At 29.2% G+C, this 12,282-nt stretch overlaps 2 protein-coding genes across 2 annotated transcripts in view; both read left to right on the forward strand.

Moving 5' to 3' along the window:
* LOC122270013 (uncharacterized) overlaps positions 1–8,178 on the forward strand; it is a 54,575-nt gene extending 46,397 nt beyond the window's left edge. Inside the window, exons 12-14 of the mRNA XM_071185473.1 lie at positions 3,364–3,593; positions 6,073–6,506; positions 7,570–8,178. Of these exons, the coding sequence (XP_071041574.1) occupies positions 3,364–3,593; positions 6,073–6,506; positions 7,570–8,089 (1,184 nt within the window). The 3' untranslated portion in view covers positions 8,090–8,178. The remainder of the gene's footprint in view (positions 1–3,363; positions 3,594–6,072; positions 6,507–7,569) is intronic.
* Positions 8,179–9,826: 1,648 nt separating this feature from the next.
* LOC107448706 (intracellular coagulation inhibitor 2) overlaps positions 9,827–12,282 on the forward strand; it is a 13,091-nt gene continuing 10,635 nt past the window's right edge. The window contains exons 1-2 of the mRNA XM_043045709.2: positions 9,827–9,952; positions 11,640–11,671. The gene's annotated coding sequence lies outside the window, so the exon portion shown is untranslated. The remainder of the gene's footprint in view (positions 9,953–11,639; positions 11,672–12,282) is intronic.

The following is a 12,282-nucleotide window of genomic DNA, read 5'->3' on the forward strand; positions in this document are numbered from 1 at the left end:
CATCAAGAAAGTTTTCAGCTAGCACAAATGGCAAGTATAATTTAGAAATTTTAAGTGCATGATGTGCTTCGAAAATTGTTAAATCTTTGTTTCCATTTAAAACCATTATTCCTTAAAAATTTCTTTGCTTCATTGTTAAATCTTTGTTTGTATTGTTTTGAAATTGTTATTAAATTTTATTAGTATAGATATAATAAATTTTAATACTTAATGTAATTCAAAACCTGAGTGTTAAAGAAAATGACTTTTCTTTTATCGTTTTGCACAGTTTTAATATGTGACTCCCTCTTTTACTCCAAGATTAAACAAACAAAAAAAAACTTGGGCCTAAATTTTAATCTTAGAATTTATTATTTATCTCAAATGTTTCCTCATGCCAGTTAAATATTCATTCATTTCAAAAATTCTATTTGTATGAAACCATAGAAGTTAAGTTAAGCTCCATCTTTCTATCCTTTCATTTTTTAAAGCGGATCTCTCTCTGAATTCAAATATCTAGTTTCGATTTTTAGATGGAAGAAATGTGCTGATTAGTTAAAGTAAAAAATCAACAAGAAAAATATGTCTCCTAATTTATAATACTTTCATTGTAACTTAATATATTTGCGCACTTATTGCAACTTGTATGGATGCATTATGCAACTTCACTATAAAAAAAAAATTCTGAATTATATGCGCTCTAAATTTTTTTATTCTGATGACATTAGTATTAATTACACTCTTTAACGTAATAGAATATGAAAAAAAAATTCAAACTACCGAAAATACTATTACAGTGATAACTCTATACATTCTACAAATCTTATATAAGGTAAATATATAAATATATATAAATCTTATATAAGGTATTATTATAGGTAAATTGAAAATCGAGATTTAAATTTTTAAGAGCATTAGGAACTTAAAAATTGTTAAATCGCATAATGCTCTTAAATTTTAATTAAGAACGTACGTATACGTGATTTTTATTAATTCTATAATTTTAATACTGAAATACTAGTTCACCATCATTGCAAACTTGTATTTAGCTGAAAAATCCTTACTATTAACGTTAAAAAAATATTATACAGTAACGTAAGAATAAAATTTAAACAAATTAACGAAAAAATAGGAATAATCTAGATTTCAAAAAGTATGTTGCTGTTATTATTATTATCATTATCATTATTATTATTATTAGCCGGCCAGGTGCGCGCCTGACTACGAAGCGAATGGCTGCGAGTTCGAACCCCTCTCTAGGCATGGATGTTTCTCTCTGTGTGTTGTCTCTGTTGTGTGTGATGTGTGAATATGGCCCACCCTATAAACGGGTATCTGGGGCAGTGTGGCGTGGGTAACGTTGCTCGCCTCTGTGACTTGGTGCCACTGGGTAACGTCGCCTCCGTGCTCACAGGTGCCCACTGGGTAACGTTAAATGAGTAACACTTCCGGCATCGTCCGATGTGAAGAACATATGTTCAGTACCTGCCATTAGACAGAATTATTATTATTATTGAAAAAAAAAAAACATTGATGACACTATTTTATTTTCTGTAAAGGAACTTTAAGATTTTACTTAAAACTAAGATAGAAAATACAATCATTAAAATTTGAAGAACTGATTTATGAATGACTTACATTTTGTGAACAAACTACGGAGCAACAATATTGGGGAGGAGCTACAAAAAGATGTAAACAGAAGGCGTTACCAAGATATTCAATCAGCGAGATCAAAATCACGCTTCATTTCGAGTTATTGTAAGGGTTGTTTTCATGCTTAATAGCTGTGATTTTTCGCTAAAAAAATCCTTCTTCTCGCATACCCAAGATGCGGTCTGGTTCAAATTCTATTAGTTGTAAGTAAGGCGCTCTCTGCTTTTGACGAGGTATACTAACCATTAGTTAAATGTTTATCGAAGGCAGAAGACGATAAATTGATTTGCAGTACTTTATATATATAAGACAATCTTATGTGTGTATATATATACATTATTAATAAATTATTAATAAATTATCACCTCACATGAAACTGAAAAGAATACAACAACAGGAGTAACCTAAAGAGCATTGACAAGATGTAGCATCCAAAATATTACAAAAAAGCACTAAAAATAAATACCGAAAATAAGAAACTTGTTTGTCTTCGACGGCAATTTAGTTGTTTAGCCTATATTTCTATTGAAGAGGGGGGCTCCATTAACTTTTCGCAAACGTTCATAAATGGTGACATCAACATTAGTATTTACACATTAAAAACTTAATTTTTACTTTCATAGAACTTTTTGTGTTATCATATATCATTTTTTAGCTATACAGTTTCATTACATTCTTAAAATGTTTAAGATAAAAATTTATACTACAAATTGAAAGCATTTACTTTAACACTTATGAAATTATGTTTTGAACTCTTCATTTGTCTGTAATTTTCTGGGACAATCGTGATGATTTGTGAAAGATTTCAAAACTAATTTGAAAGAATTGTTTATGAAATTTTATCAGCTTTATTTAAAATATCTGATTGCTGAAATTTTTAAAGGTGGAGTCACTTTTATAATCCTAATTATGCTACATGTTAGAATGTTTGAACGCTATTATTTTAATCTATCATATTTTCTAAAGTAAATATAATAAAAAGCCGGTATTGATGAAATAAAAATGTAATGGGCCATATAAAGTCTTATATATATAAATGAAATGAAATGCATTTTGTTTTAGATAGAGCAAATTTCATTTTTGGAATTGTAATTGGGAATAATCAATATCTACACAGGTAAGAATATTTTAATCTTCTAATTCTTAACTGAATATAATAAAATTAATGACCGGAAGTTTGTGTATTTTTTCTTATTCTTTGTTTCCTTTTCAAATGGTGTGCTCAATTTATAAGAGTTACTGAGTTTAATGTATTAAAACTTTTTGAAGTTGAAAGAACATTGAAAAATTCCATTACTACAAAAAGCAACTTTGCCTACAATAACTAACTGCATAGTGACGTATGGATCTTTACAAATTCATATTCTTATAACTCGGTAAAGCATAACCCCGAGTTAAAAACGTTTTATTACATATTTAGCAAAGCCGAAATTATTGAATATCTCAAAAACCAAATATAGGATTTTTTAAGGAATTTTCTCATTCTGAACGTCCAGTCTCTTAAATAGGTTCAAATATGAGTTTTTCATTTTCAATGTACACTATAATTTTTAAACAACAATTTAAAGCTTTTTATTATAATTTTTAAATCTGAAAGGGCCTTTACTATTGCTATCGTATTTTTCATGATATTCTATCTCATTCCCTCAGCCTTTATATTATTCTAATATGAAGTAAATTATATAAAATTAGAACATATTTTTAATAATATAAATTGAATATGTATTTCAGGGATGATACTCAGCATTCTGTTCCTTTTTCTCGCCACTCACGGTATTATTAGCTCTGCCCAAGTGTCAAACGATGACCTGAAGCGGTTTGCAGATGCCAGCAATAATTTAGCTGCTAGTCTTTATCCAAGATTGATTAATGGAAATACAGACAATATATTCTTTTGCCCTCTCAGTTTGATGACAGGTTTAGGAATAATGTTATATGGAGCCAGGGGAAACACACAGCAAGTAAGATTATATCATAACATCATATTGAAGTAAATGGTCAGTTCCGTGCTGATGTTACCATCGTTGTTACCTGTATGATTTTCATAGTGCATCTCTCATGCGAAATCAATGAGGATTAATTTTTACTGATGTAGTAATTGCTCCGAGATGTGGGAATGGGCTAAACATTTAAAGTACCGCCTAATATACTCTCATGAAAGGAATGTTTTAGTAACATTTGGAATTAAGATTACGCATCCAGCTATTTCAATCTTAAAGACTAATTAATAGCATAGAAAATTAAGTTTGACTTTTTCGTCAACACTACAATGCTCAAACTATTTGTGATTATTATATAAAGGTATAATCAGAGCTGTTGAATCGGGCAGACTATATTTGAGGGCGCCCCTTGATTCTCGCCAAGTTGTGATTGCTGTTGATCACCAAGCTGTGCGATGTTGAAACCCAATCGTGATTCTGATTGGTGTAGATTTTAGCTTTATTTTTAAATGTTCAACGGTTTATGTAATTTAACGGTTTATGTAATTTAACGGTATATGTAATATGTAACGGTATATGTAATAAGGTCCGTTAGTTCTACTTTGGATACCATCTGGTTAGGTTACTTTTGCTTCTAGTCCTAAAAATGACTACAGTAAATAAGATAAATCTTAAGTTTCTGTACGATTTGAATTACAATGGAAAAAAAGCAGTGATTGATTGGTGTGTGAATGAAGGTTTAATTAGTAATAGATATAAATGTCCTGTTCGTGGGAGTTGTTTTTTCTTTCTGTGCTTACTCCATTAATTTTTGTTTCGATTCAAAATGCATTTTATTGGGATGATTAATTTTGCTTATATTGGGCTCATTGCAATTTTATAAAGTTTTTGGCCGATGCTTTGTTGAAATTTTTCAATGCTTTATTGAAATATTTTTATGTTCTGGCAGCCATTCCTGTTACCACGGTGTTCCGCGCAAACAGGAATGGCGCCAAACATAAGTGGCCAATTTCGCCAAGGCGCACCCTCAAGTATATTTTTACCAAAAAATGATGCACGTATCAAAAATGCTTAAAAGAAATTGAAATTTTAAATTTATAAATAAATAATAATAATTCAACTGAATAAAGATATTATTATACTCTCATTAAATTAATTTTATTTATGTCTTTTAAGGCACAATACAAGTTCTCGCCTACTTACCGAATCAAAAATTTTTAATCTAAAGTTATTCTAAAGTATTTATATGGTACCACTTTAGTGTTTTAGTGAAGAAAAAAAAACCTACTGCCTAGAGTTCTCCGTGAACCAGATAGCTTCAAAATGAATGTAATCATTACGATGCACTTCTTCTCTAATAATTGGCAAAAGTTCAATTCTGGTGATCAAACAGTGTATCTTGTCTATTACCATTATATATTAAAAAAATAACTGACCTCAAAAAACTCAACATTTCAAACAATAACTTAGATTGCTAAAAATCATGTAAAACTGCAAAATAAAATGAAGTTTATTTTATTAATATTAAGAAGGCAATTGGCAAAATAACACCGCATCACTGACATTCAATTTACAAAAAACTATCTCCATGACAACGCCGTGTTCGTATTTCCATCTATCAATCTAATGTATGTATATAATTATAAGAAAATTAATAAATAAAAAATAGAGAAAGTATAAACATATTATGTCTGAGAACTATTTCAAAATAAGGTCTAGCTCACGCTTTAACAGGCTAATATACTTACATTAAAAAGAAAGCAGCGATAACACTGACTAAAGGATAGTCTGTAGGTTACTTTGCCAACGATACAGAAGACACTAAGACATATACGCTGAACTTCAAAAATTTAAGTTGAAAACTGATGTCCATGAAAAATCGGTATGATTTAGCATTGAATTCATAAACTGAACAATGACCATGATCGTGATACACATAGACAACACAGTGTGTCTGAAATGAACACCAGAAATAGTAGCAATAGCAAATAGGTAGCATCAAAATATAAGTGATAGGTATATTTATGTCATTCATTGACAAACATATAGCCAATGCCATTGGAGCTTAAATAATTGCCTTCTTTTTAATGTAAGTACATTTGTCTGCTAAAGTGTGAACTAGACCTTCTTCTGAAAAGTTCTTAAAAAAAACTTTTGATAATTTTACTTTCGAAATGCAGATCGCATTCCACGACGTTGCGATTGACAACTCTTGGGGACAAACAGCACGACCATTAAAAGAGAAGAAAGCAAAGAGATTCCCGATGAAAACAAAGCTACGATTTTAGAGAGTAACCCACGTTGTTGATCTACGTGATGTCGTTAATCCATGGGTCATTGCAATCCTTTTTTTCTTACTCACCATATGTCCTATTAGTTCAAAAATGTGTGGTGATTTTCGAATCACCTCTAGCCGCAATACTGCAGAAATCCTTGCAGTGAGCCGCTATATATTGTTAAAAAATAAGATAATAAATAAATCAATATTTGTATTTTCCAGGAGCTGTATTCTGTCTTGGGCTACGAAGCAGCTGGCTTACCTTTATATAAAGTTCCATCAACCTACAACTATTACTTCTCACAAATGCTGCCAGAAAACAATCCAAACCAAGTAAACTACAGCCTTTACTGTGCCGATGAAGTTTTAGTAACGGATCGAGCACCATTATATTCTCAGTTTCAAGAAGAGGCTCAAAATCTATATGATTCAACCGTTCAAAATGTTAATTTTTTGTACGCTAATGACGTTACTAGAGGTATCAATAATTTCGTCAATCAACAAACATATGGGAAAATTAATAGTGTTGTAAATAGTGTGGACGCTTTCTCATCTGCGCTACTCATAGATGCTGCGTTTTTTAAAGGAAAATGGGAGACACCTTTTCCACCTTATTTGTCATTACCTCAACCATTTTACTCACCAACGGAAACAAAGTAAGATTTTAAGCAAGGTGTTTCATTTTATATAACTATTGTGTTTATAGTTAACGGCTCAATTTGGGTAAAAGATTTTAGGTAAAAATATGCTTAATTGGCCTGCGACAAGTCCAAAAAGAAGTGAAAATGCGATTATCAAATTATAATAAATAAATATTAAGCAATTTGTTTTCATGGCCCGTTATTTACAATAACTTTAACAGCTAATAATTCTCGAACATATTTTTTCATTTCACCTTACTCCCTGTACAATTTTTCGTAATTTCAAGTTCTCAAGTCTTATAGTTTTTGCACAGCAAAACAGAAGGGAATGTAAAGTTAAACAACCGAAGCAGTGAATTTTATGATTTTTTAACACAGAAAGACAAATTTGTCATATCTAAACACAGATATTTCAATGTATATAAAACAGAAATGCAGTGCATAAAGGGAGAGTATGGCTATAAACATACATTTTATCATTCCAACCAGTATTGAATCTATGCGCCTACTAGTCATAATTTCTGTCTTTCAACTAGATACGGTAGGGAGAATTCTAAATTATAAGAGATAGTCTGTATGTTTTTATTTAATATTCGATCTTAAAATTTTCCTTGAAATAGCCCTTTTTTAAATAATTAGTTAAATAATTTTTCGAATCTTTATCAAAAATGAAGTCTAAAAGTTCACATATTGGGGATCACAGTTTTCAGATTAAGCAAGGACATAAATACTAAGGAAATTTATGAATCATAATTAAAAAAAGTGTAATTAAGAGCACAATAAGCCTGTCTCACTGACAGATAAAGTTACTTCTAATATATGCCTCTCTATTTCTTTGGGCAATCAAACAGGTTTTAATGTACTTAAATCCCATCTTTATGAGTGGTTAGTAATATTTCAATTTGGTTTTTCTTTTTTATTAGCTTAAGAGTATTGATGTGTGCCCCCTAATAAATGCACTTTTTGACTTCATATTTGATAAGATTTTGAAATATATATATATTAAGAATGGGAATTCAAGAATTAAGAATGGAAATCAGTATTTATTGAGAGAGTAATTTCAAAATATATATTTTAGGAATGTTCCATTTATGCAAGTTATCCACTCATTCCCTTACTTAGAAGATGATACTTATCAAGCTTTATTGTTACCATACATTGGAGGAAATATAGGTTTACTAATTTTACTACCAAAACAGCAAAATGGTCTCTCAAGTTTAGAAAAGAATATGACCCCGGACAATATTGTAAACGTTCTAAACCAGTTGCAGTCTCAAAAGACAATGGTACTTCTTCCGAAATTCAAATTCCAGTACTACCGAGATTTCTCGAAAGATTTTGAAGCATTGGGAGCTGAAAGCGCGTACGATGGATCAGGAGATTTTTCTGGCATGACATTTAGTAAAGGATTAGCTGTCTCTGGAACGCTTCACAAGACTGCTCTGGAAGTTGATGAATCGAACCAAGGAGCTGGTATGACCGTTGACTTTACACCTCCTGTCCCACCAACAATTCTAGCAAACCACCCTTTCATGTTTGCAGTTGTAGACAGAAGAATTAATTTGTTAATTTTTCTGGGTCGCGTTATTAATGTGTAGAAGACTTTAAATGTGAACATTGTATATAATAATTATGTATGTTCCTTATGGAAACTGTTATCAAATAAAGAAAAAAGTTCGGACATTAATACTTTTTTCGATGTCTCACTTTCAATGAGCTTAAGTTGAAACAAGAAGTATGCGCAGCCGTTAATACGAAATAGGGTTTCTTTAAATATTGTTTTGTTTCTCAATATACATGGATATTCTATAAATTTTTTTTTACATGGACATTTTATTGCAAAAATTAAAGTTATATACTTGGAAGAAAGTGTGGCCAAAACTGCTGGAATAAGGTAACATTTTCGAGTTACTGATTTTAAGGCAACAGCAAAAAGTACGGTTATATTTAACGTTACTCTATGGTAAAATTACTAGAAAAATATTGATTTATTTTTTATGCTGTTTGAGAATAAATTAGGTAAATTTAAAAACCATACAATCAGATGGTAAATTTGCGATTTATTAATGCGTCCACCAGTTTAGAACTCCGACAAGCGAGAGTTACACGCATTTTTCAGTTGTGCCACTAGAGCAGGGATGGGCAAACTTTTTTAGTCGAGGGCAAAAAATCGAGCGAAAAAAAAGTTTGGAGGGCCAAGTAAAAACTTCTGAAGTAAAAAAAAATATATACAAATTTTAATTTAAATATTTAATGAGTTGAATAAAACTACGATTTGCTTAACTTTTGCTTAACTAGTTCTCGAGGTATTTCGAAATACACAGAAATTTATCTTAACATTAAGTGGTCTAAACTTTTGATAGCTCTCCTGCTTAAATTGTTGGAATTATACTTTACAGATTATTACTAACACATATTTTGAGTTCCAGAAATCCAAGTCCGTCATAAAAAAGAAAGTAATTTATTGCGTCCGTTGATTTCGTTGCTTTCGTTATATGGTATCTGTACTAATTATTTAGCATATTTAAGGTTAGGCCACGGAACCATTGATATTAAATCCTAAGAATTAGAAAAAACATCAGATCGTTATATCAAAAGTTATTGAAGGCGTTCACTTTTTTTGCGCATTGTACAGATTTAGAAAATTTTTATAAATAAGCATTTTTTATTGCTATTTGCAAACTTTTTAATAATCGCCAGTTTGATTTTTTTCGAATTGTTCTTTGCAATACAATTTAAGATCTTTAATATTTAAGAAGAATTTACGAGAGAAAAGACTATCCTTATATTACTTTTTTTTTAATGCAAGAAGAGAGGTATATAAATATCGCTATTAATGTTTTTTTTCTAATCACTATTTTTTTAATGAATAATAAATTAACCAAAATAAGTAATTCAATTGTTATACTTTTATTAGAACTTATTATATTAGATTGTAATTATTCGTATTCATTTTCAATATCGTGAATATTTTATTTAGAAGACGAATATAGCCCGAAGCTTCTTAAATTAATATTTTCTTACATTTTGAAATTATAATTTTAGATAAAATATTAATTGTAGATTTTTAAAGTAAATTTTTTGACGACACAGATTTTCTCAATCACGAGTCAAATGAGTCAGCTTGTATGACAAAAATTGATTTTTGAACAGCTGAGAAAGAAGATAAGTTATAATGGAAACATTTTGATCAGCTTTATGTAAATCTTTATCTAAAAAGTCGACTGAACAATTAAGGTTCTTATTATGATACAGTTCCGAAGTTTAGAACGCGGTCTTTAGAAATCACTAATCCTAAATGTCAATATAATTTATTGACATTTACGAGAGAAGATTCACATAAGTCACGTAAATGTATAATTACATGACATTACAGAATAGTGTTTGCTGCATAAAAAAACGAAATTCTTCGTGGACCTAATCTAGAAAAATTCTTCTTGGATCTAGTGTTCTCAACATAGGTAAGGAACTAGTTATTAATTTTGCTGAAACAGATATAAGTTAGTAGAAGTTTCTTACATTTCAATTTCGGTATTTTGTCTTATGAGAATAATATAAACTAAATACGACTTCTTTAGGAGAGAAAATGCTTTTTTATGAGACATTCGCGAATAAAAATTAAATATAATTGTCATATAAATCAATCAAGTAACTTTTTTTATCAGCAATAATTTGTTAGTATATGTTTCAAATAAAGCTAAATTTCTTTTCAAAAGTTTATGGAATTGAATAGCTTTTTCAGCATAGGTATGGAACAACATATTTATTTTTTTCACAGCTGAAATAAATTTCAGTAGAATTTTGGAATACATAAAGGTTTAAATTTATTTATTCATTCAAAAAAAAAAAATACTCCAACTGTAAAATTAAAAATTCGGGAGAACTTGGAATTCATCTTTCATTTAAGGTGTAAATACAAATTTTAAATATCTGTTGTAGGTTAATTAAATAAGTCTACAAGCAACAAACATTTTATAATGCAAATAAAGATTATGTTCCAATTAACGAAGCTGAATTTAGTTTATTATGGTTTGTGTAAACTGAAATGTATACATAATAAGCTAATTGTATAATTCGACTTTTTGAGAATACAGATGGCATTTTGAATTGAGCCACTTTTTAATCTTATTGAAATGAAATTAACAAACCTTTGGTCTGCTTGAAAATCACATAATTCATAACTCAGTTAGCCTTAATTCTTTCAGGAAATTTACAACAAACCTTTAACTTTTAGTAACGCTTATTGTATGTAGCCTTATTTAAGGTTCATTATATTAAGCCATAGTCAATTTGATTCTCAGAAAAATTGATTCTCAGATTTTCTAATTAGTCTAAATATAGGCTGAATGTAATAAGTAAAAAAATATTAGGCTGATCAGGAGATACTGAAGATTTTTCCAATTAACCTGATGCCGTCAATTCGTAAAAAGCCGGGTTATACAATTAGCTTACAATATATATAATTTTAAAAGTTTATACTAAGTATGATAAACCAATATTGTGTTTGCTAACAGAAATTAATTATGTGCTTAGGTAGTAAAACTGACACAATATATAATTATTTTGGTTAAGCCTAATTACGTTTGCCATTTAAAGAAATAAACTGGACACAGACAAGGCGTAATTTAATGATCTTATTACAAAGCTTATGTTAATGTTTAATAAAAAAAATTTTACATTATTTAATATTTAAATGTTGATAAAATTATTTATTCTTTTTCAAATTATCATGCCATACAACAATTAAAGAATTGCATAATTTTCGTCTTTAATTTAAAAAAAAATTCTATTTCTTGGTCATTAGAAAACCATATACTAAAAAAAATTTAAGCGAGTTTAAAATATTCTGGAATGAGTATTAAAAAGGAAAAACAAATATTAACTTAGATTTAAATGAAAAACAATAGCAAGTGTAAGAAGAAAAAGAGAAATATTCACTTTTTTGCGTATAATTATTACAACGATTTTTTTATCATTACTAGCTGAATACCAGTTTTGCGTAAGAGATGAAAAAATAACCATCAATTACTCAGTACAGAACAACATTACAAAATTATGCACAAAACTTTAGGGCAAATACCGGCACAAATAATAAAGCTAAAATAATTCCAATGTTTCTTATTTATTTATTTATTTATTTATAACTAGGTGTCTGGTAGATCTGGTTTATCAGAGTAAAGGTAAGTTATTTTTTTATCTAATATATATAATTCTCTTACGTGGCTCCTAAATTTTGGATGTATTTCTTTTCCGCTGGTGGCAACAGTTTTCATTTTTAAAGAAGTACTTTGTACAACTAAATAAGATTCTTTTCACAACACTTAAATATTTACTTTATTTTCTTCATTTATAGAGAAAACAGTCGGCAAAGAATTCTGTTAGGTTAAAAAACATTTCGCTAAAAAAATTACGAATTCAAAAAGAAATAAAAATAAACAACTTAAAAACTATAAATGCTGTTGCCAGCCATAGAATATTTTGAAAGTTAACTCAGCAACATAAATCAATATGACATAGAAGCGCAACTAGGTCAAAATTATGATACTTGAGCGCTTGACGTAACAAATCTTGCAATTCTATAAATGTTGTATCGCCAAATGCCCAGATTAACAATTGTGTTTTTAAAGAAATTCTATAAAAAGTTTTAAATAAAAAAACTTCTATCCAGCTACTTATACAACTGCTTCTTGAAGAATTTGGCTTATTGATTAAAAATAATGTTTTAATTTTACAGTACTAACTTTACTTCTACTTACATTATTGCTATGGCCCTGCAATTGAGTGCCTGAGT

This window comes from Parasteatoda tepidariorum, chromosome 1 (genome assembly GCF_043381705.1).
Source record: "Parasteatoda tepidariorum isolate YZ-2023 chromosome 1, CAS_Ptep_4.0, whole genome shotgun sequence".
Lineage (NCBI taxonomy): Eukaryota > Metazoa > Arthropoda > Arachnida > Araneae > Theridiidae > Parasteatoda > Parasteatoda tepidariorum.